This window comes from Onychostruthus taczanowskii, unplaced genomic scaffold (genome assembly GCF_017590055.1).
Source record: "Onychostruthus taczanowskii isolate IOZ18803 unplaced genomic scaffold, ASM1759005v1 scaffold99, whole genome shotgun sequence".
Classification (NCBI taxonomy): Eukaryota; Metazoa; Chordata; class Aves; order Passeriformes; family Passeridae; genus Onychostruthus; species Onychostruthus taczanowskii.
The window spans coordinates 1,776,042-1,799,498 of record NW_024507990.1 but is presented as its reverse complement, the minus strand read 5'-3'; the positions used below and the strand labels follow the sequence as shown (position 1 = coordinate 1,799,498).

Below are 23,457 nucleotides of genomic sequence, written 5' to 3'. Positions count from 1 at the left end.
GTTTGAAAGAGTCTTGCTGGGGTTATTGTAGATTTCCTGGATGCAACTCCAAAAATCACTGACTGTCCTGTATTTTCTAAGCTGTTTTGTCACCACAGCTGAAATTTAACCATTAAAAGAGGATGGCAGAGCCAGCTGGATCCCAATCTCATTTTATTTACCGAAATCTTTCAGTTACCTCCCAAACAACAGAGACTGGGCACACACCTCTCCATTCTCCTTTCCAGCACAGAGCATCACTTCTGTTCCTCCAGAAACCCAGCTCAAGCCAGACTAGAGCCAGGATCCAGCCCAAAGTTCTTCTGCGCAAAGCTCTCCCTCAAACCAGACAAAAAAAAAACCAAGGCAAACCAACCCCAAGGAGCCCTTTACCTGTGCAGAGGTGCTCTTGAGCTTCTCCAGGCCGTTCTCCAGGCGCTCCATTTTTGCCTTTAAATCCTTGTCCTTCCTCAGCAGCAGGTTCTGGTAGAGTTTGATTTGCTCCAGGAAGGACTTGGGGGTGGTGTAGTTGTAGCGGCGCTCGTTGCTGAGGTACAGCCGGGACACTTCGTTGACACTGATGTGGACGTGGGCCATGAATTTGCTTATTGATTCCTTGACTGAATCCTAAAGGGAAGATGGGAAGATGAGGAGAATCTGTTTTAAATAGAAAACTATATATAAGCACAGGTCTGTGCTGAATAGAAAGGAATTTGGTAACTTTTGATTCTGCTGCGGCACAATCCAGGGTGTAACACCTCAGCTGATCCCTTTTCACTGTTATCTCTAAAATAACTTTGTTGCCCATGTACTTTATACACCTTTTTTATATCTTTTTATCTCACACATTATCTTATTCCAAGCAATTTCTCTACAAAATAACAGCTCTTTTAAGTATAATTTTGGGCTTTTCTCCTGTACAAATGGGAAAAGTGCACACTCCTAAAAAGAAATATTGTAGGCTTTATTCTTCCTAAATCCTGCCTGGAAAAGCTAAATAAACAGAAACGAATCTCTATTCTAGTAACAGATTGCCATCACTGAGAACTTGACCTATTTTTGCCCTTGAGATTTCCAGAGGCTCAGACACAAGTGGGGAGAGCAGCAGGTTATTTTCTGTGCAGATTTGGGGCTGCCTTTGTGCTGGCAGAGGTGTCCTTTCCCTGGCAGTGCCATCAGCTCCCAGTGACACCTCAGCAGCTTCCAGTAAGATATCCTCAGCTCCCAGTAAGACATCAGCAGCTCCCAGTGACACCAGAGCAGCTCCCAGTGACACCTCAGCAGCTCCCAGTAAGACATCCTCAACTCCAAGTGACACCTCAGCAGCTCCCAGTGACTCCTCCTCAGCTCCCAGTAAGACACCCTCAGCAGCTCCCAGTGGCACGTCATCAGCTCCAAGTGACAGAGGAGCGTGGTGCCCGTGGCTCTGCCCATGGTCTTCTCCAAAAAACAAAATGTGGAATGTGCCTCAATGATAGTTTGGTTGAGTTTAAAGCACTTCAGTGCCACCAGTGATGCCCCTCTGGACAGCCACCTGGATGTGTTGAGGCCAACCCAACCCTCCCTGTGACAGTGTGAGTGACACGGGGCCACCCCTGTGTCCCCCAGTGTCCCCAGCGGGAGCTGTGCTGATGTGTGGAAAGTTTTTGAATTCAAACCTTGGAACCAATGAGACTTTTTCAAACATGACTTGTAATTATTATCAGACATGGCTTATGCCCTTTGAACTGATTAGATTTTCACAGCATTAAATTTGCTGTGTTGTAATATAGCAATGCTCAGTGTGAGCAAAAAGATGCTTTAAGTAAGTAATAAGCAAATATATTACAGTAAAGCCACAAAACACAAAGTAGTTAATAAACGACCGGGTTACAAAGATTTTTTTTTAAGTGAACCGAGAGGGAGAATTGTGGGATCCATAAAATCAGAGGGTTTTGGGAAAGCTGCAAAAGGCAGGCCTCAGAGGCAGCAGAACTGTGGTTAGGGCTGAGCAGCAGCCATAAGATTGGTCAGCAAAAAAAATTATGCAAGAAGTAGAAAAGTAAGGACAAATGGGACAATGGTCTGTGTATTAATGCTTGGCTAGAATAACTCCCTAAGCTGCAGAAAAGTCTATCTAGTGAGATATTAGGAAGTTCTAAGCTTAATAATGGAGCTTTGTACATTGTATCGTAAGGCTTACAAGCTGGTATTGTATTCAAAATAAGCAAGCATTGTTTTAATGGAAAGATAGAACTACCATCAATATGCTTTTGCTTTGTGTGATTGGTCAAAAAACTCATAAAGTAAGTTGTAACATTAAGTTCTTTGCTGCCTGGCATGTGAGCTGATGGCATCTTCCCATTGTCATAACCATGTAATGAGAGTGATGCTGGAAAATGAAACAGCTCAAGGCACGTTCCTAGCAGTCCCGTCCTGCTGCTGATTTGTACACAGCCCTCAGCTGGTGATAAATGGTGCTCACCTGTAGCCGTGATATTTTATGAAAAATCCTTTGCTAGGATTTTTCTCCCATTCTAGCTGAGAAGCCTCAGAAAAGAAATGCAAACAATCACTGTCTGATGGCCGTGGAATGTGGTCTGGACATTGCTTACCAACAGGTGCATCTGGGATTGGTGCATGTTGGTTGTTTCTAATTAATGGCCAATCAGTCAGCTGGCTTGGACTCTCAGAGCCATGAGCTTTTGTTATCATTCCATTCCTGTTCTTTGTAGCCTTCTGATGAACCTTTTCTCTCTATCCTTTTAGCAGAGTTTTAGTATATCATTTTAATATAATACACATCATAACATAATAAACCAGCCTTCTGAAGCACGGAGCCAAGTCTCCTCACACAAAGCATCGCCCACACTCACCTGCAGCGCGTCCATGTCCCGCAGGAAGCGGAGGCTGACGGACTCCAGGGCCTGGCGGGGCCAGGGCTGGAAGCAATCCATGGTGGTGCAGCCGGCCAGCGCCGGGAAGCGGCGGCAGCGGAGGCGCAGCTTGGGGCCCACGGGGGACAGGCACAGAGCCACCTGAGGAGCAGGAGAGGGCACGGAGGAGCAGGGCAGGGGCACGGAGAGCAGCACCTGCCCCGTTAAAGTTTCTTTTTCTTGGGCCAGGTCTCATAAGCCCTCAAAAAGAAAAATAATGCACCCAAGGATAGCTTAGCTGTTACTTTGGGGGCATAAAATAAGCAGGATGGCTTCTGCTGCAGCGTTAGAAACAAAAAAGGTTTAATAAAACGCAAAATAACAAACAGAAAAACTCAAGCCAGGTGCAGAGGTCTGCTCCTGGTAAAAACACTTCACAAAAGCCTTTTGCTCTTTTGTTCTCTTCTTTTTCTACCTGATGGGTCAGGCAGGACTTTTTTGGCTTCTATCCAATTAGATGTTCTCTAATGTTTGGTGAAGTCCCTGAGGTCCTATGAGGTGGCTTTTCACCTAATCGTTGAGAGAAACTTCTGGGCTTCTTTTCCTTTTTTGGGGGACAAAGGTTAGTTTTGCCACTCTGTCATTAGGGGGCACACTCCTACACTGCCCTGCAGCTGAAACGGAGGGGAAGCTTAGTAAGATGGAAATCTGTTTCAGATTTAGGTAAAATGTGTTGTTTTAAATTATTAAGTCTTGCTTACTTACTTGCTTACACAGATATGTTGTTTAGTCTGTGCTCAAAACTACCTCTTCTCACAAAAAACTTATACTCACAAAACTAACTGGGAGAAAAGAATGTAAAAAGAGATAAGAGAGGCCTCTTAAACTTTGAAACATAAACTACAAGAAATGAACAAAATGGCTTAAGAGTTCTTTCTGTGCTTTCTAATATAAAAACTGGCTACAAGTGTAACGTGAAACTGGACAAATCAATATGCATAAACTTATTATAAAACTTTATGCATATATATACAAGTAAAAGAGATTTTCAAAAGTTCAGAATTCTCAAAGGTACACGTCCTTTAAAAAGAACGATCCCCACGTGCATCCATCGCTGTAATAAACACACCAGCTTTACAACTTCTACAAGTTGTGGAGTTAGTTGTTTTTTTTTCCAGAAATCACAGCCCACCTCAGGCTCCATGAACCCCTTTGATGCCTTCAGTTTTAGATTCTGTGCTGCTTTAGTGCACAGTTCTGAGCTTCACATGAAATGCTGGTGAGCTCTCTGCACAGAGCGGGCAGACTGTGTGCGCCAGCCAGCCTGCTTCTAAGGTTGTCATCAAAGCCTCAGGAATTCATCAAGGCTATTGGAACACAAATTGTGTTAAATTAAGAAAGAAGAGGCTGAGAAACTGAATACCAAGACCACAAGAACTAAATAAGAGGACTGTGAAATACCTGGACTGTAACCAGCCACATACTCTGAGAAATGAAGGCAGAAAACGAGTGAAAGGACAAAGGCACCAATCAAGAAGTGTGTGCTTTGTAGTTTGTAGAATCTATAAATATGTGTGTAATGTAAACAATAAACAGCCTCTGCTTGATCATATTGGTCAGCTGCTCAGGAGTCCTGGATTCCCACAATAGGAGGCAAAACAATTCCTTCTCTAGCTGGGGACCAAGGACAAATGATCCAAATCTCAGGCCCAAGAGCACAAACAACGTGGGCTGAAGAGAGAAAAACAAGCAGGATGGGACTTCATAACCTAAAGCAGTAATTGAACAATTAACTCCAATATGTAAATGGACTACAGATGGAAGCTAAACTTTGTTTATGAAAATATGTCTTGAAGAGCTGGTTTTTGGCCTTGGTTCACAGAAAAACCAAGATAGGATGGAGGCCTTATATCCCCTGGGCTTGGAGCTCTGGAATTTTGTCTTTCTGGCTAGGGAAAAGTACTGGAACTAGCTACTAATACAATAACAGGCTAGAAATATGTGTGTGCAGAACACAGAGAATTTATAAAAGAAAAAGGCAAAAAAAATCATTCAGCACCAGCCCCTCGTGCTCCATCTCACCTTCAGCTGCCGTCGGACTCGCTCAATGAAAAACCTCCAGCAATTCTCCCTGGAATCCAGCAGCCCCCGGCCCCTGACTTCATTCCTCACACTGCTGATGATGTTTTCCACCTCATCATCAGGGAAGAGATCCGGGATTTCCCCTAGGAGAGGAGGGCATGCTGGGGTTTACACATCTGGATGTTGTTGTGGTCTCAGAGCAAAAGGAAGCTGCTGTCCCCCTCTTCAGGGGCTCAGGGATGTCCCTCCTCAGGAAAAAGCCCTGCACCAGGTCACCCTGAGCCCCAGGAGCAGCAAAGGGGCACAGAAGGTCATTCTGCTGAGAAATAAACATCTGTGAGAGCAAACTTCCTTATAAAACACAAGGGAAAGGAAGTGAGAATAGAGTCAAAGTACAGATTTATTTTTTTTTTTTTAGCTCTGCAGTCTAATTAGATTAAAAAAGAAATATTCAAATCCCTAATAAGCCATACATATTATAAAATCATTGAAGTTTTGCAAATGCATTAATTACACGTAAAATTTTTGCAGCTGTTCAGGGCACTTTCCAGCAGTGGCCAAATAACTCCCAAACCGTCCAAACATTTTACAAGTTACAAATCTTGTAAAAACTTTTATAAGTTAATAGTTAAGCAGCTGTTTGCCAAAAATGCAACCAACCAATTTTTTTTTCTTATTGTTTCCTTAATATATCACATATTCACTTCCTTTCCGGCTTCTGATTTGATTAAAATCATCATTATTGAGCCAGATACTTTCAATGTGAGCACTGATCACTTAGGGAAATACACTAATCAGAAATCTGCTCATTCATCCAAGAGATTAAAAGGTATATTTTGTTCTAGATAATGACAAGTGAAACCAGTAAGAAATACATCTTCCACTATCTCAGGGTTCTCCAAGCCCCATCTAACCTGGCCTTGGACATTTCCAGGGATCCAGGGGCAGCCCCAGCTGCTCTGGGCACCTGTGCCAGGGCCTGCCCACCCTCACAGGGAAGGATTGTCACCTGTCCTGTCCCTTTGTCCCAAGTCCCTCTCCAACTCCCTTGGAACATCTTTAGGCACTGGAAGAGTCTCTAAGGTCTTCCCAGAGCTTCTCTTCTGCAGGCTGAGGAATCTCAGCTCTCCTGAGGTTCAGTCATGAGATGTTTGTGCATCTACACCACGGGTAGGAGTTGGTGGGGGCCCCTCCCCACAATCTGCAGCAATCCTGTCCCTGCTCCTGATCACAAAACCACCACAGCTGATTCAGAGGGAAGAGCTTCAGAGCTTGTTTGCTGCTGAAGCCATCTGGCCACCAATTTACAGCCACACATGTCACCTCTGGAGCTACTCACCAGCAGTTGTGCTGCTGATTCCTCACCTCTCCCCATCCCTGGTGGGACCTGGCCCAGCTGACACCTTCCCCATCCATCTCACAAACAAGGCAAAAAGTGGCAGGGATCTGCCAGAGAAAATGGGAACATGCCCACTGCAGGTGTCCTCCCATGGTCCTGGTGACACAGCCTGCACCCCCAGAACTGCCTGGCACAGCTGGCACAGGGATGCTCAGCCACACACACCTGTGCCGTGCTCTGCAGGGAAATGGAGCACTGGCATGGACACCAACTGCCCTGCAATGGTTTGGGGGAGCAGCACCTCAAAAACCTGAATGCATCTGGAAAAATGACAGGGAAAGGACTGGAATGGGATAAGCAGCCAGGTGACACACACTGACAAGGTCACCCCTTCATCCTCCAGCTCACAGATATTCCATCCAAATCTTGTATCCAGAAACAGCCTTAATTTCTGAGCTGGATGCAGGAGATCCACAGGTGAAACTCCTCACCTGGTGATAGATTCCCTTGGCTCTGCCCCCAGCTGAAACAGCCCAACAGACACATCCCTTAACAACTATCTGCAGAATCCCATGCCATATGGAAAAACAGGTACAAGCCATGAGGGAAGAACAAGAAATCTCCCAGCTGATGGTGTGTCCCTCCCCAGGGAAGCCTTGGCACAGCTTTTACTTCAGAGCTCAACCTCATCTTTTATTCACCAGGAAATGTAACTTCCAGCACATTTCATCATTGCCCCTTTGTCTACTCCAGAATTCCAGGTGCTGCCAGGAGCAAAACTCCCCAGGAGAGGGGAAGGCAGAGCCCGAGGGCTGTACCTGATGCCAAGAAGTCGTTGACCAGCACCAGGAACTGCTCGTCCGCCAGCTGCGCGTCGCTCAGCAGGAACACGGAGCCCACGCTCTTCAGCCCGGCCTTCAGGTACAGGTTTGCCAGGTCTGCCTGCAGGGGGGACACCAGGAAGGCTTACATGCTGCAAAGCACGGGCCAGGCACAGAAATGGGATCCTTCAGAACTTGTCCAGTGGCTGAGAACATCGGCACAGCTGAGGGCTGAGGCTCGGGGCTGGGATGTTCTCAGGGCAGTGCCAGGAGAGCCCAGGTGTGGCTGCAGCCCGGGGCAGACACACTGCAGCAAGGCATTTGCTCCTCTCCACAGCTGCATGTCGTCTCTGGGGTGTTCCAGTATCTCATTTAGGTTAGAAGAGCCCTCTAAGGACATCATATCCAACTGTTCCCCCAGAGTGGCCAAAGCCACCACTAATCCATATCCCCAATGCCACATCCACATAGCTTTTAAATCCCTCCAGGGGTGGGCATTTCACCACCTCCCTGGGCAGCTGTGCCAGGGCTGAACAGCACTTTCAATGAAGAAATATTCCCAAATATCCAACCTGAGCCTGCCCTGGCCCAGCCTGAGGCCGTTCCCTCTCCTCCTGTCCCTGTTCCCTGGAGCACAACCCAATCCCCCTGGCTGTCCCCTCCTGGCAGGAGCTGTGCAGAGCCACAAGATCCCCCCTGAGCCCCCTTCTCTCCAGGCTGAGCCCCTTCCCAGCTCCCTCAACTCTCCTGCAGCTCCAGCCCCTTCCCAGCTCTGTTCCCTTCCCTGGACATGCTCTAACCCCTCAGTGTCCTTCCTGTCCTGAGTGTCCCAGAGCTGTCCCCAGCACTGGAGGTGCCCCAGCAGTGCCAGCACAGGGGATGGGCACTGCCCTGGCCCTGTTGCCACCCCAGAGCTGCATCAGCCCAGGTGACCTTGACCTCCTGCCCACCTGGGCCCACCTGAGCTCACAATCATCCTCCCCCATTCTCTTTCCCAACACGCAACGACCCTTCAGGGCAACTTCTGCTCTTTTTTTTCCCTTCCCCTCCATTTCAAATCTCTCACCTTGAGGTCAGGGACGCCGTAGCCTTTCCTCAGGGTGATCTGGAAGACCTCCAGGGAGCTGAGGAAGGCAGCCAGGCGGGTCAGGCTCTGCTTCCCCGTGCCTCCCACGCCGACCAGGAGCGCGTTCCCCCGCGGCGCCGCCAGGACGCGGCTGATGCGACAGCTGCACCGAGGCATACAAAACCTCTCATTAACAGGAGTATTTCCTATTTCTCTGCCCACTGCTTTTCAATACATATTTTATTCACTAGGAAATTGTGTTCTGAGCGGGGTGAAGAATGGCAGTCTCGGAGACGTGGCAGCAATCAATGCCCATCTCTGCTGAGACCTGTCCAGAAAAAAACTCAAGTTTGGTGGCAATTCAAAATGTGCCCTATTTTTTTTCCACCTGCCAAGTCCTGCTGGACAGAACAATGTTTTAAATGAAGGCCTGGGTGTCTTTGCAGGGAGTGCAAGGGGAAAAGGACACTACACTAACATGCAAAAACTGAGAGCAAAATTCAAGGCTCTGACTCCCCTTCCCCAGAACAGCCCCTCTTGTCAGGACTTTGGGATTCGTGCACAGGTGAGGAGCCCTGCTGAGCATTCCAGAACATTCACACCTGGCTGGCATGGCACAAATCTGCCTGGAAAACATTCTCTGTTCCTTTTATCCCTACCACCACTACATAAGAGTGAGATTTTCTCACTCTTACAATGAAATTGCTGTTATTTCCCAGGTCTGCTGCCCTGAGGGTCCTATGGTGAACCCTGTCTGCCTCCCTTTTGTTCTCTTTAAGCAAATGCTGACACCCCCACATGTTCCCCGTTAGGTGAGGGGGGTCCAGAGGATCCCACCTGTGAAACCTTCCCTGTCCTGGGTTTGAAACACAAGCCCCATTCCTTTATTCAGCTCCCTTTGCTATTTTCCTGGATTAATCGAATTATTTTTAAGAAAGTGAGAAACACTACCCTGCTTTATTACAGCTCCAGTATTCCGTAATCTATGCACAGACTCTGACCAATTTTATTATAATTTAATAATTTCTGTGAAATTATTTCCATAAAAGCAATCCAGACTGTGAGGAGAGCTTTAGCATTCCTGCTCTGAATTACCCAGGCCAGCTCTGCCCATGTCACTGCCTTGATGTGCTCCCCAGGGCTCCGTGCTGTGACACAGCCCTGGATGAGGTGACTGACAGGTATCCCCCATGGCCCTACACATATTAAGTCATCAAATGTCTTTTTTGCTTCTTTTTTTTCTCCCAACTGAAAATCTTCAGCAAATTCAAGCTGACATTCAGAAGCTGTTTGAGATGGAAGAGGTTGTGTATTTCAGCCAAATGCAATTTCCAAATGCAGCGGATGAGATTCACTCAGCTCCAGTGAAATCGTGAAGTGCTGCTGGATGCTCAAATCCTGCTTTCCTCATTATTCTCAGTATGAACTAGAGGGGCAGTGCCATGTTTTGCAAATTCCAATTGCAAATCCCGATTCCTGCAAAGTGCTAGAGGAGCACAGGGTCAACATTCCTGTCACCATTCTGCAGGCAATGCAAGCAGAAACACTCATGGACAGCAGATTCCATGGCCCCCATGGATGGAGGAGGGAATGCCCAGACTGTCAGGGAAAATCTGCCCCAGCCCAGTGGTCAAAAACCACCAAATCCAAAAACCAAAGTGGTTGGGAGTACTTGGAACAGACAAATTTGTTTTTGTGTATTAAAAAAAAAAATCTATATAGACATTTGTGTATATATATATATATATACACACATACATACACTCACACCTATATATATAAATATGCAAATGCTACTCCTGTATATATACAATATACAGATATATCTAACAGCCTGCCAGGTCCAGTGAGAATTAAAACCACCCACCCTGGCTACAGCAGGTCAGGGGCTTCCTTCCAGCTTAGAGCCCCAAATCTGCACCTCCTGGGGCAAGGTTTCTGCACAAATTCAAGCTCTGATTGCCAGGGCAGCTCCATCTCCTGAAGCCACCTAAGGCCAGCTCTGCATCTCAGCACCCAGAAGTGATTCTGTCTCTGCTGGGATTCCCCCAGGCTGTGTGTGAGAGCTGGAGGTGCCCCCCAGAGCACGTCAACAGCTTCATAATAATCAGCAGGAGGCTTATTTTCATATAGTCCCACATGTCCAATTTCCAGCTGGAATCCATCTGCACCTCCAGGCATCTCCATGCAAGCAGGTTTTCCAGAGGATCAAAGCAGTTTAAATGCCTCCATCCTTTAAAAGTAGTAGGCTGAATGCACATAATCTTACTTTATACAGAGGAAAATCCCTCTAAGGGCCTGTGTAAATGTGGCTCTAAACCAGCAGTCAGCATCTGGGGAAAGCCCAGTACAACCAGCTCTGTCCTGGCTGGCAAGGGAAGACAAAAAAGCACCTGAGTGTTGTCACATCTGAGAAATGTTTATGCAGAGTGCAGGACCTGGCACTTGGCCCTGTAGAACTACAAATTATTTGCCTCAGCCCATGGATCCATACTCCTACATCCTCCAGGAAACCCCAAAAAACCATCTGCACAGACAAATGATGGGGGAATAAAGGCAGAAAAGCCCTTACACGTGGCTCATGGCATCCTCAAACAGTACCAGGTCCATGACAGCGTTGACTTCGTTGTAGCTCTCCAAAGCTTCCACGAGGATCTGGTTCAGCTCCTCCCAGCTCGGAACTGGCCTATAGCCAGGCTCCCCGAGGCCTTTGGCAAAATGGCAATAAATATTCATGTGTTTGGCCTGCTCTAAAGTGTCCTCAATGTCCTGTAAAAAGAAGAAAATAGAGAACAAATGCAGGAAAACCCACTGCAGCTCTGAGCCGCCTTCCAAGGGAACTGTGGTGTTCCAGCCTTTTATGTCCACATGGTTGCACCTGTGTGTTGGAAAAGGGGAAACAAGCACAGAGATGAAAGAGAGGGAAAGGAAAATCCCCAGAACTGATTTCCCTTCCAATAAACCCATTCTGTTCCATTCTCATCAGAATCAGACCTCATCAGACCTCCACACTTACGTCGTAGCATTTCTTCACCATCTCCCGCTGGATTTTATCAAAAGTGTCCCAATCCACCTCCTCAACCATCCTGTCCCGGTACACCCGGTTTGACTCGTGCAGGTAGAGCTTCACCAGGTCTTGGGGCTGCTTCAGACATTCAGGGGTAGAGAACAGCAGGCCCTGTGGGGAGCAAGGACAGCCAGGAAAGCCAGGCTTGGCTGGAGGGAATCCACCCCAGCACCCACCAGGCTGAGTCCCCTCCCAGCCACCTGCACCTGGGCAACCCCACCCCAAACACCAGGAAACGTGTCCTTTGTGAATCCAAAACTCCCAAAGCTGCTTCTCAGCCCAGAGGGGTTTGAGTTGGAAGGGACCTTAAGGATCATCCCAATCCACCCCTGCCATGGCAGGGACACCTCCCATTGTCCCAGGCTGCTCCCAGCCCCAATGTCCAGCCTGGCCTTGGAGCAGCTGCTCTGGGTACCCTGTGCCAGGGCTTCACCACCCTTTACAGCCAAGAATTCCTTCCCAGGATCCCATCTAAACCTACTCTTTGTCAGTGGGAAGTCATTCCCCCTTGTCCTGTCCCTCCATCCCTTGCCCCAGGCTCCTCTGCAGCTCTCTCAGAGCCCCTTCAGGCCACAGTCAGTTCACTTCAGAGCACTCCTGAGGCTGAACAACCCCAATTCTCCCAGCCTTTCCTGCCAGCAGAGCTGCCCCATCCCTCTGATCATCCTGGTGTCCCTCTGGGCTCCCTCCAGCACCTCCAGGTCCTTCCTGGGAGGTTCCCTGGTGCTGGGACCCCTGAGCTGGACAAGTGCTTCAGGTGAGGTCTGACAAAGCAGCACAGAGGGGTGGAATCATCTCCTCAACCTGATGCCCACAGCCCTGGGAAGGTTTCCCACATTCTTTTGAAGGTTCACACTGATTACACCCATTTGAATCCTCCATCCAGCCTCCCCGGGCTGGGCTGGGGTCCTGCTCTCAGCATCTGGGGCCCTGCAGAGCCAGGCACCAGCCCAGACACGTGGTTCTCCCATCCCAGCCCCATGCCACGGGTGCTTTGTCAAGAAGGAAAAAAAGGTTTGGAAATGTTACTGGTGGCTATTTTTTCTTTTAATCAATTAATTCTAATTAGGTGCATTCTGCCTGCAGGAAATATCAGTTGCTGTCTGCTTAGCACAGTATGTTTACCATGAACTCTATTAAAATGCATAAAAGAATTATATTTCAAAGAGGTGTCGCCTATACTAAGCCTATTAACAGCACACAGGGTTTTCAATGGTATGAATTAAACAGACAGCTTTTATTCCTAACATCTAATTATTTATACATTAAATATTAAATGCATTGAAAGCAATGTAAAGCAGGCCCTCTCAGCTCACTGGTCCACAGCTCAGATTGTTTGGATTTCACATCTGTCATTACAGCTGTCAAATTATTTTATTTATTCCGGAAAAAAAAATGGTGAGAAAAGCTGACAACTCAAAGAGAGGAAGAAAAACACATCAGATCCCAAACTGATTAAAATAGAATTAAAAATCGCTCAATCCCTCTAAAGGGACTGAATCTAAAGACCCCACACCCCAAAAGCAAGAGGGACACGTGGCTGTGGGTCACTGCATCTGGGATGGAGATGGGGCCAACATTTACAAGAAACAAAGAAAAGAAGAGGATGGGGAGTCCCTTGAAAGGAGAATGAGGAGCATTCCTGTCACCCTCTGGCCCAGAGCTGGGAGCTGGCAGGATGTTTTCTGTTACCCCCAACCCTGGCACATTCAGCAGATCAGATTAAAGCCTCCCACTGAAAAGCTGAAATGTTCTCTCCCTGCACCTCCCAAAGCCCACTGGAACTGGAAGGCAGGATTTACCAAGACCCACATCTCACATCCTGAGCTGCTGATGCTCAGCTGAGCACAGTGACAGCCCTGACTCCTTCCTGCCACAGTGGAGTAGTCACTTGTTCAGGTCCTGGTCCCAGATTTCCCTGTCTGTCTCTGCCTCAGCTCCTGTCTGATGGCAGGCACAAGGCTCTGAACTTCCACGTCCCCACTTTGTGAAGCAGGTGTTAACAAGGACAGTGACAAATGACCAGCTGGGGGTTTAGAACAGGCTACAGTGCTGACCCTTGGTGTGGCTGCTGAGGAATTTATCAAATTGTATTAATCAGCCTGAAACTCTGAAAGGCTCTTTGAGCAGTAACACCAGTGCTCCAAAGCATGAGACTGCTGGGGAAAACAGAAAAACAAAATCTCACCAAGGATGGAAGATATTTCTGGAGGTGAACAACTTCACTTTGGTAGAGTGGCTGGTGATTCAGTTTCAGTGGCAAAATCAAAGCTGGTTTGGATTGATTTATCACTCTTTAACTGCTGTCCTGCATGCTCAGTGCTGAGCACCTGAGAGGACGTGCTGGTACAGCCACCAGGCTGCCCTGGCTCTGGCAGAGCAGCTGAACCAGCCACTGCTGTCCTCTCCTCAGGGCCAGCACCCACAGAGCATCCAGCCCCTGTCCCACGCAGGAAGAGCTTCCCTGTGTGGTGGGGTGATGCCACGGACCCCCACCCACACCAGTGGGATGGTGCCACGGACCCCCACCCACACCAGTGGGGTGGGGATCACCGAGACAAGCCCAGCTCCAGCACCCTGACAACAGCCACTGCTCAAAGGGCTGGGGTCAGGAGCCCAAAGCTCTCTCCTGTTTGTCCTTTTTCCAGCCAGAGGACACTTCAAACTCCTCAAAAACTACACCGCCCTCTGGAGCTGTGCATCCCTCCCCATTGGCCAGAGGAGGCTGGAAAGTAAATAGTCATGAGTGATGGCTCTGGAATCCACCCAAAACCAGTCAGGGGTCAGGGAATGGCCCCAGTTCACCCCTGAGCTCAGGGGACACTCGTGCTGTGTCATTGCTGAGTGGCACACTGTGTTTGGCTCAGCAAGGGCCAGAGGGATCTCAGCTGCCTGTGACACAGGCACAAACTCCAAATGGCACAGGAGAGGAGCTGCACTTACTTGGAAGATATTGGAGAAGTCTCTGAGGTTGAAAACGTAGTGGAACTTGACAGCTGTTGGCAGGAACGTGGCAGCCACCTTCCGATGGAGCCCCAGGGCCAGGGCAATGAGCTGCTGGGCTGATTTTTGCACAGCCTCTGAGAAGTTCCCACTGGCCAGGTGCTGCTCTAAGATGGTGCTGTAGATCCTGGACAAAGAGTCCTGGTCAGGGTTGGAGAGAGCGAAGACACAGAAGTGACGCTGGGGAAGAGAAAGTGAGAGGTGGGAAGGTCAGAGATGGAAACCACCTTGCAGGTCAGTGCCCTTTCTGTGGCTGGACACAGCACTGAACAATCTCATCTGGGCTCCACTTCCCAGAAAAGGTTGGCCCAGATGATCTTTGGAGGTCCCTTCCAACCTGGCATGCTCCGTGATCCCATGCCTTGAAGCCCACCAGAACTATATCCCCCCTCCAAATTCCCAGCAGAGGACAGCTGGCAGGAGACACCTTCTGCTGGCTGGACAAGGGATTTTCAGTGACATTTCACAAGGGAAGCTCAGTCCACTTAAGAGCTGAGAGGTCTGAAGGCCCCACAGAGCCCTGGGGAAGCCCAGGCAGGTAGGAGCAGCCCCTCCCAGAAGGTACCACCTCCCAGGAGACACTCTGTTGATGAGGAGCTTGCAGAGGAAGAGAACATGGAATGATTAAGGTTAGAAAAAACCTCTGAGATAAGTCCAACCTTTGAACAAATCCCAGAGCATACTGTGCAGTGCCACATCTACTAATTTTTGAGCACATCCAGAGCTGGTGACTCCACCACCTCCCTGGGCTGCAAGTTCCAATGCCTGGCCACCAAAAGACTTTTAAGAACTCTGGTCCAGCAGAATCAGCTAGAGGAGGGCAAAATCTGCCTGTCTGAACCAGAAGTTTTCCTGACAGTGGGTGTCCAGCTGCTGGGGAACTTGTGACTTCTTCCTCCCACTGAGCAGTAAAAAATGAGGAAACACAAAGAAAGGAGAAATTCCATCAGGAATTAGTCACTTCATGCTGTTTCCACTGATTGAATGACAGCAGGATCTGCCACGGGTTCTTCTGAAACCTTGGGCCTGAACTGTTACAGGAGCCTCCTTGAGCCAGGTCTCATAAGCTCTCTCACACCCAAGATAGCTCAGGCACCATTGGAGGCATAAAATCAGCAGGATGACTTCTGCTGCAGTGCTGGAAACAAAAAGGTTTAATAAAAGGCAAAATAACAAAGAGAGAAAAAACCAAGCCAGGTGCAAGAGGTTCTTGCTCCTGGTCAAACACCCCACAAAAGTGATTATTTCCTTTGTTCTCTTCTTTTTCTAGTAAATTGCACAGGCAGGACTTTTTGGCTGCTGTCCAATTGGCTATCCTTAGGTGTGAGGTGAAGTCCCCCAGGCCCTCTAGGGTGTCTTTTCACCTAACCGAGGAGAGAAACACCTGGGCTTCTTTTCTTTTTAAGGGGACAAAGGATAGTTTTGTCACTCCATCAACAAGGGGCACATTCCTACACTGAACAAGCCACCCAAAAATCAGAGCCAGGGCGTTACCTGGAGCCGGGGGTTGATGGTGAAGCTCCCTGCAGTGGGGTTCATGCAGGACACGTACTGCACATTGCTGATCTCCTTCAGGCACAGCCTGCTCCTGTCGTACCTTGGGGCACAGCAAACGCCACACGCGGTGAGCACACACCCCTGAGTGGGACTGTGGGCTGCCAGGACCCTGCCAGGTGGCTTCAGGGGGGTGACATTCTGCCCCTCTCCACATGGCCCAGCTGCTGGGGGAGATCCTGGAGCTGGCGTTTCCACCAGCTGGTAACGAGTGCTGAGCAAAGCTCTGGGCTCAGCCCCAGCATGGAAATTGCGGGAAACCAAGGGAGGGACTCTGGTCAGGGCCAGGGCAGGCAGGCTGCAGGGAAGGATGTGCAGCCAGAGCAGCCCAAGGGAGCAGAGCTGTGCCCCTGTCCCTCCTCAGCACCCCGGGCTCAGCAGCAGCACCAAGGGTGCACCAGAGCTGCTGCTGAGAGCAGGACAGGGAGCCTGGACCCACCTGGGAGGGGACAGCTGGCACATGGTGTCCCCAAGACGTGGCATGGCTCCCACACACCCCACACACCCCCTTTTTGCCCAACCTCCCCAACACCCACAGCCCTGAATTTCTGCTCCCACCCCACTGTGCTTCTGTGGTTGGGAAGATTTTGTTCAAGTCTGGGCACACACAGCTGAGCAGACTGGGAATGTCTCTGTCTCTGCCTTGTTTTTCACGTGGGAGAGCTGTGAGTATCCCTGTCCTGCTGGCTGCAGTGTAAAAAACTCCACTCTCCTTCCAAAGCACTGCTGCTGGTTTTCCTAGAGATTACCTCTGCCTGGAAAACAACTGTTTGCTGCTGCCTGGCTGAAAACAGCACCAGGATCTCACAGCAGGGGCAGTCCATGGCCTCCCTCCATGCTCAGGGAGTTTTTGCTGGGGACATGGGACAGCCCAGGGTGCACAGTGCTCTCCTCACCCACAGCCTCCCAGCCAGCTCCACCACGGGATGGGAAGAGGGCTCTGCATTCATCTCAAACCCCATTCCCAACACCAGACTGGACAAAAAGGTCTCAGCCCATCCTTGCACCTGACATCTTGTGTTTCACCCACAAAGGACTGTGAACTTTGGGTTTTATAAGTGTGGCAATCAGTAGTGTTGTAGAACTTTTTGTTAGGTGACAGCTTATGTTGTGGTGCACCAGTTTCAATTGTTCTCTTGCGTTGGGTGAGTGGGAATTTGCACAGAGTAGTTCTGTATTGCACTGAATAGCTTATGCCACATGGTTTGTTATCCCTTTCCCCCACCTCATGATCTTTCCCTCACCCACCCCAATACCCCCTGGTGGTCCCCCCTGGGTTAACCCTCCCCTCACTGGTGTCCCATTGCTTGTGGACCTCTCCCTCTGTCCCATCCTGGGGTATAAATGTCCCCTGCCACCAGGGAACACCCTCTTTCTCCCATGGGTTCGTCCTCCTGGTGTGTCTCTTGGAATAAAGGAGAACATTCCCAAGTGGAGAAGAGCACTTCTCAATCTTTTACCCTTGTCTATTTTTACGGTGTGAGCAAGGGTCCATAGCTAGCCAGAGCAGACCCCGACAGCCCAGGGAACATGATCCATCAAGCTTAAGGGAAATACGTGCTCCAATCTAACATTACACTTCTGCTTTTTTGCTTTGCTTGTTTTTAGATGTGCCAGTTTAGATGTGCCAGTTTAGATGTGCCACCCCAGAGCAAAGGCCCAGCAGCTCGTACCAGTGGCCGTAGTCCAGGTGCTGCCTGAGCAGGGTGTGGGGCTGCACGGTCCCGTAGGCGTCCACCTGGGGCATGTTCAGGTCATCCATGAAGTACACCAGCCTCTTGGTGCCTGGGGGGCCGTAACTCCTGCCAGCCTTTTTCTCCAGAGGCTTCTCCAGCACACCTGGAGGGGCAGGAGGGACGGGGATGAGTGCTCAGCCTGCTGCAGGGAGCCCCAGCCCTCCCAGCTCCACCTGCCACCTTTGTGGCTTTTTGGGAAGGAAGAACATGGGGAGAAAACTCATTTGGAAGCTCTGGAAAATTCCTATTTGTTCTAGGAGAAGGCTGAGGTTATGTGCTGCTCCAGATTGTAGCATATTGGGAATATTTACAGTGCTGGAGTGATATTTAATGCAGATCACCCCACGCTGCTGCACAAAATGTTTTATAGGTTATTGATTTCTTTCAGTGCAGCCTTTCCTGCCTCAGGAAGGGGCAAAGCAAACAGCAGCAGCTTTTCTGGGCCCTGGGGTGAATTTTCTGCCCATCCTGGAGCCCATCTTCACTCCCAGGTGCTCCCAGCTCTCCTGGAGATGGAGGCAGAATTTATTTCACTGACAGAGTTTGGGGTTATCACCAGTCCTGTAAGCAGCAGCAAGGCAAGGAGCAATCCTTTGTAATTAGGGCCAACTGGGAGTTTTGATAAAAATTTCATGCAAATGCACACTTCAGCCATCCCTTATCAAGGGCGAAAGTTATTAGGGAAAATTTATATTCTGGGGTTATTTTTTCAAACCACGAATCTTTTAAAACCCCATTTGTTTCCTGCTTGGGTGCCCTGCAGACAGCCTGGTTACCCACTAAGAATTCAGCTGTTTTCTTGTCACAGACACTTCTGCACAAAGCCATGAATTGTGCTTAGAAAAATGATAGATTTTTCCTCAGTGGAATCTCTCTCCCCCTTCAATAAAACCACAATATTTGAAATTTCTGGTAGCAAGTCAAATTAAGTGTTTCAAATAAGCATTTAATTTAAATTTAATTAGGCCTTAATTAACACATAAAATCAGCCCTTTTCGAGGTTAAACAAGGATGCAGGAGATTCATCATAGTGAAATGCAATTACTGGGGATGAAATGACATGTTTGTGGAAGTTGCATTTTAATTCAAAGCTTATCCCACAGTAATCCTGCAGGGTCCCTGCTCTGGGCTGCTGACACATCCCCATCAGCCCCTCAAACACTCACTGCACACCAGACTCGGCAAGTGTGCCTCCTCTCACCCTGATGGCCATGGGGGGAAGAGTACCCAACCCCAAAAAAACATTTATTGTCATTTTCTCAAGGCAGATCTGGAGGGGGAAGGTGGGCAATGAGGGCAGGGATGGAGCTGATGGAGGAGCAGAGGTCCAAGAGGGCATGGAGCAGCACAGCAGAGCTCCAGGCTCCACAGGCAGTGGGATTTTGTCACAACACACCAAAGAAAATCCCCAAACTGTGCCCAGGTTTGGGCACAGAGAGAGTCTGGCTCCTTTTAACCCCCATGCACATGAAAATCTGTAAGCTACAGGTCCACGAAGATTGTTTGAACCACATCCCTGTGCTTCCCCTCAAGAGTGCAGCTCTGCACCTTAAAAATCTCTGTCCCAACAAGCACCTGGAGTAAAAAAATCCTGGCTTTCAGGTTGGCTCTTTGCAAAGTAAATAAAAACTAAAACCCCAAACTGCATTGGATTCACATTTTACAAATCTAAAGAGGCACCTGCTGGGGAAGAAAAAGAAGCAGCCAACTGACAAACTCCACAAAAAGGGACAAATTAACTAAAAAATGAGCAGTGGGGAAGGATGCCAGGCAGCATAAATCACATTTCCTGTGATGAAGATGTGCTGGGCTCTGCAGAGGAAGGAAGGGGAGGGCTCAGCTCAGAGCAATAGGGACACCCTGTACCTGCCCCACAGCTGCACACACTCACCTGGGCAGGTGGGGAACACCAGGGTCCCCAGCTCAGCCCCCTCCCAAGCCAGGGCACTCCTCACTCCAGCAGGAAAAGGAAAAAGGGAGGTTGCAACCATCACGCTGCCCATGGCTGTGAGACTGGCCAGAAAGGGAGATTTTACCCATTTTTTTTCCTTGAAGGGTATCCCTGGGGCAAGAAATTCCTCAGGGGTCTGAGCCCCCCAGGTCAGCAGCTCTGTGCCCCTGGGGAGGGGGTGGCACCTGCTCCAGGGGACACGCTGGGCTGTGGCAGGGTAGGAGCACAGCCCCAGGATGCAGCCCTGGCCATTAGCACCATCCTCACTGCTAATTGGGATGCAGTTCCCATCATTGCACCCCAAGGACAGTTTGGATCCTCTCCAAAAAAACCATCTTATTCTTCAATTCCAGCATGTTAGAAACACTTCAAGTCAATAGAAGCCATGGAAAGCACAGCAGATTGAAGCCTGGGCTTTGGCACAGCCCTGAACCAGAGTGGTGGGGTTAAGAAGGCAAATCCTCAGGTTGGAAAACATCATCTCCACAAGAGCAGGGCTCTGCTGAAAAGAGAGTTTCACCGTGGGGTTGTGAGTGGGCCCACAACACGGGCAACTCACCCACGGGTCTTTCCTTGAGCTTCTCAGTGCACATCCAGCTCCAAACCACAGTGGATGCCCCAGGAATGTCACAGAATCACACAGAAACACAGAATGTCACTGAATGTCACAGAATGACACAGAATCACAGAGTGACACAGAAACACAGAATGGCACAGAATGACAGAATCACAGAATGACACAGAATCACACAGAATGACACAGAACCACTAAATTAACCCAGCTGGAAAAAGACCTTTGTGATCATCGAGTCCAATCTGTGACCCAACACCACCCTGTCAACTAAACCTCACACAGAAACACAGAATGTCACTGAATGTCACAGAATGACACAGAATCACAGAGTGACACAGAATCACAGAATGGCACAGAATGACAGAATCACAGAATGACACAGAATCACACAGAATGACACAGAATCACACAGAACCACAAAATTAACCCAGCTGGAAAAAGACCTTTGTGATCATCGAGTCCAATCTGTGACCCAACACCACCCTGTCAACTAAACCATGGCACTGAGTGCCACATCCAGGCTTTGTCAAACACCTCCAGGGATGGTGACTCCACCACCTCCCTGAGCAGCCCATTCCAATACCCAACCACCCTTTCAATGCAGAAATTCCTCCTGATGTCCAGCCTAAACCTAAAAAATTTTTCACTGGAAGAATAATAAAGCACTGGAATGCTCTTCCCAGGGAGGTGGTGGAGTGACCATCCCTGGAGGTGTTTGACAAAGCCTGGATGTGGCACTCAGTGCCACGGTTTAGTTGACAGGGTGGGGTTGGGTCACAGATTGGACTCGATGATCTTAGAGGTCTCTTCCAACCTCATTATCCTGTGATTCTGTAAAAGCCCCAGCACGCTTTAAGAGCTTACCTTGCAGCATGGCAGAGGAGGTGTAGTAGTTAAAGGGCACCTTCTTCACCAGGAAGACGTCGGTGTCCAGCGAGCAGAGCGTGTCCCCCAGCAGCACAGACTTGCCCGTGCCAGCAGTGCCCACCAGCAGCACGGGGCGCCGGCGCTGCAGCAGCCTGGCCACCAGGAACCGCAGCCGCACCGTCTGCGCCGTGGGCACCAGGCAGGCCTGGGGGCACAGCACCCACCTCAGTGCCCCCTGCCCTGGAAGCCGCTGAGCCTTTTAGGGAAGGGGTGATGTGCTGCCGCCAGCCATTAAAATCTATCTTTTCATGTGAACCCCGGATCCCCGCACAAAATCCCACCTTGCTAAAGTGATATTTTTACAAGTCATCTGCTCACTGTGGCACTTCTGAAATAAAACCAGAGGTGTGCAACTGGCAAGCACATTTCGCTACCTGAGGGACTCTTTTCTTGGCCCAAACATAAGCCCATCTCTGTTTACAGCCACGAGAGTGACAACAAGTCGTGGTGCCTCAGAGGCTTTGTCCCTGCTCTGTGTCACCGCTTCTCTCTGCACCCTGGGCACAGCAGCCCTGCCCCTGCTGTACATCACTTGTGTTTGCAAGATGGATGGAGGTCGTGTTGTTACAGCCAAAGCACAGCAAAAAGGATGGGTGATTTAGTTGTAGCCAATGAAGAATTCCATCAGTGCCTGGCCTTTTGAAATACCCACGTTCAGTCACTAAAACACAGGGACTCCTCCAGCCCAGCAAGCTGCTGGGGTCACCTACCTGCAGGGGCACCTCTGGATCAAATTCAAACTGGGGAATAAGTTTAGACCAAGGCTCAAACTTCTTTGTTTCTGGATCAACATAAAAGTCAAAGACTGTGCCCTGGGAAGGGAACTTGATTGTCTTGAATTCTGTCACCCACCACTTGCTGAACTCCACTCTGTAGTCCACGAGCTGCCAGATGAAGAGAGGAGAAATTAGACAAATCCAGAGAAATTCATTAGAAATGGAGAATGCTATTTATCCCAGTCCAGCAGAGTGGGATTAGTCCTTAAAAATATATTCCACAGCATAACAATCTTATCTTTTTTCCTATTATTAAGTCTAATTTTTCATTTTCTTCATTTTTCTCATCACTCCTATTTATTCCCCTAAATAATTCATCCTCTGTGTTGATCACTCCTAGAATGTCTGAGATTAGACAGATGGATCAATTTGAAAAAGAGAAATACGTGCCTATGACTAAACAGACACTTGATTGATTTTTGGTGCCTATTTCTTCCAACAGACAAGGACACCACATCCATCTCCATCCGTGGCCATGGACAGTCAGAGCATGCATACCAAATCTCTTCCTCATAAATCACACCATCCTGCAAACACTTAGCTGTTGTTTTCTGGCCTATTTTCAAGCAGGAGCAGCAGACCCCAGTTCAGCAAAGAATGGGAGAGGGGCTGCTGCCACAGAGCCCAGCAAGCTCCTGCTTTCCCCCTTCTATCCCTCCGTGCGTGAAGATTTTCAAGCATCTGAACTTTTTTTTTTTTCTTGGGAGCTGGGGTGACAGTTTTTGCTTTAGACACTGAGTCAGGATTTGCAAAATGTGCTTAGTCCCCTTCCCTGCCTCAGGTCTCCTCTGTGAAACTGGGCCAGCCACTGTCTGAACCCTTCCCACGCAGAGCACAGGGACTGCAGCCCTCAGCCCTGGGGAGAAACAGGGAGGAAGGAGGGGGAAAGTGCTGCTAAAAAGATGTCTGGGAGACAGCACATGCATCACTGAGCCAGTTTTAGCAGCACAGTTTGATCCTGGGGCATCTCTATTAGGTCTCTCTCCCCACAGCCACCACACGGGTTTTTGGGAGCAGGTGGGACCAGGGACTGCTCAGCCACCCTCAGGAAACCTGCCTTTGAACTGAGTGTCCTCTGCAAACCTCCCCGAGCCACCACACATCAAAAGACCAGATGATCTGAAGAACACATTATTAGCATCCAAGATTTTGCAGTCTCGTGCTGCCCAGAGAGGCAGAATGACTGTAATCTCCTTTCTCCTGCTGTCACTGCTCCTCAGCCTGGCAGCAGAGAAGGGATGTGCAGCGCTGCTAAAAGCTTTCTCACAGTGGTGCCTCGCCCTGCTCGCAGTGCTGGGAGGGGCTGAGTCCTTAAGTGGAGCAGTCCCAGCCCCAGCTTTATTGCCAGAATGGTGCCGAGCTCAAACTGCTTCCTTAACAAAAACCCTGTGTGGATTTCTGCTAATTTGAGGGCCTGGAAATGGCAAATCTATCATCTGTTTTTATAGAGGGCCTCGCTCCCCACCAACAAACCCTGAGCAGTGGGAAGCCTTCCAGCCTGTTTCTCCTGACATTTCAGCAGCAAAAGGTCACCAGGAAGGGCACCTTCAGCAGGGAGCAATAAACAGCTTTTATATTGGATCGTTTTTCATCAGGCTCCCCCTCGCTCGGACGCCGCGTGCTCACGCTCTCCTCCCTGACATTTACAGAGCAGCGACTCCCAGAATCCTCCCAGTGGGATGCTGAGCCTGCTCCCAGCTCCTCCTGCCACACACCCAGCTGTGCCA

The 23,457-nt window shown here is 49.2% G+C and overlaps 1 protein-coding gene across 1 annotated transcript in view; it reads right to left on the bottom strand.

Annotated features, from left to right (window-relative positions):
- Positions 1-23,457, bottom strand: part of DNAH9 (dynein axonemal heavy chain 9) — a 145,018-nt gene that overhangs the window by 76,075 nt on the left and 45,486 nt on the right. Inside the window, exons 38-49 of the mRNA XM_041427353.1 lie at positions 21,665-21,838; positions 20,892-21,099; positions 17,440-17,605; positions 15,707-15,809; positions 14,153-14,392; positions 11,159-11,320; positions 10,715-10,911; positions 8,143-8,305; positions 7,074-7,197; positions 4,917-5,059; positions 2,835-2,996; positions 373-606 (exon numbers count right to left, since the gene is read on the bottom strand). Of these exons, the coding sequence (XP_041283287.1) occupies positions 373-606; positions 2,835-2,996; positions 4,917-5,059; positions 7,074-7,197; positions 8,143-8,305; positions 10,715-10,911; positions 11,159-11,320; positions 14,153-14,392; positions 15,707-15,809; positions 17,440-17,605; positions 20,892-21,099; positions 21,665-21,838 (2,076 nt within the window). The remainder of the gene's footprint in view (positions 1-372; positions 607-2,834; positions 2,997-4,916; positions 5,060-7,073; positions 7,198-8,142; positions 8,306-10,714; positions 10,912-11,158; positions 11,321-14,152; positions 14,393-15,706; positions 15,810-17,439; positions 17,606-20,891; positions 21,100-21,664; positions 21,839-23,457) is intronic.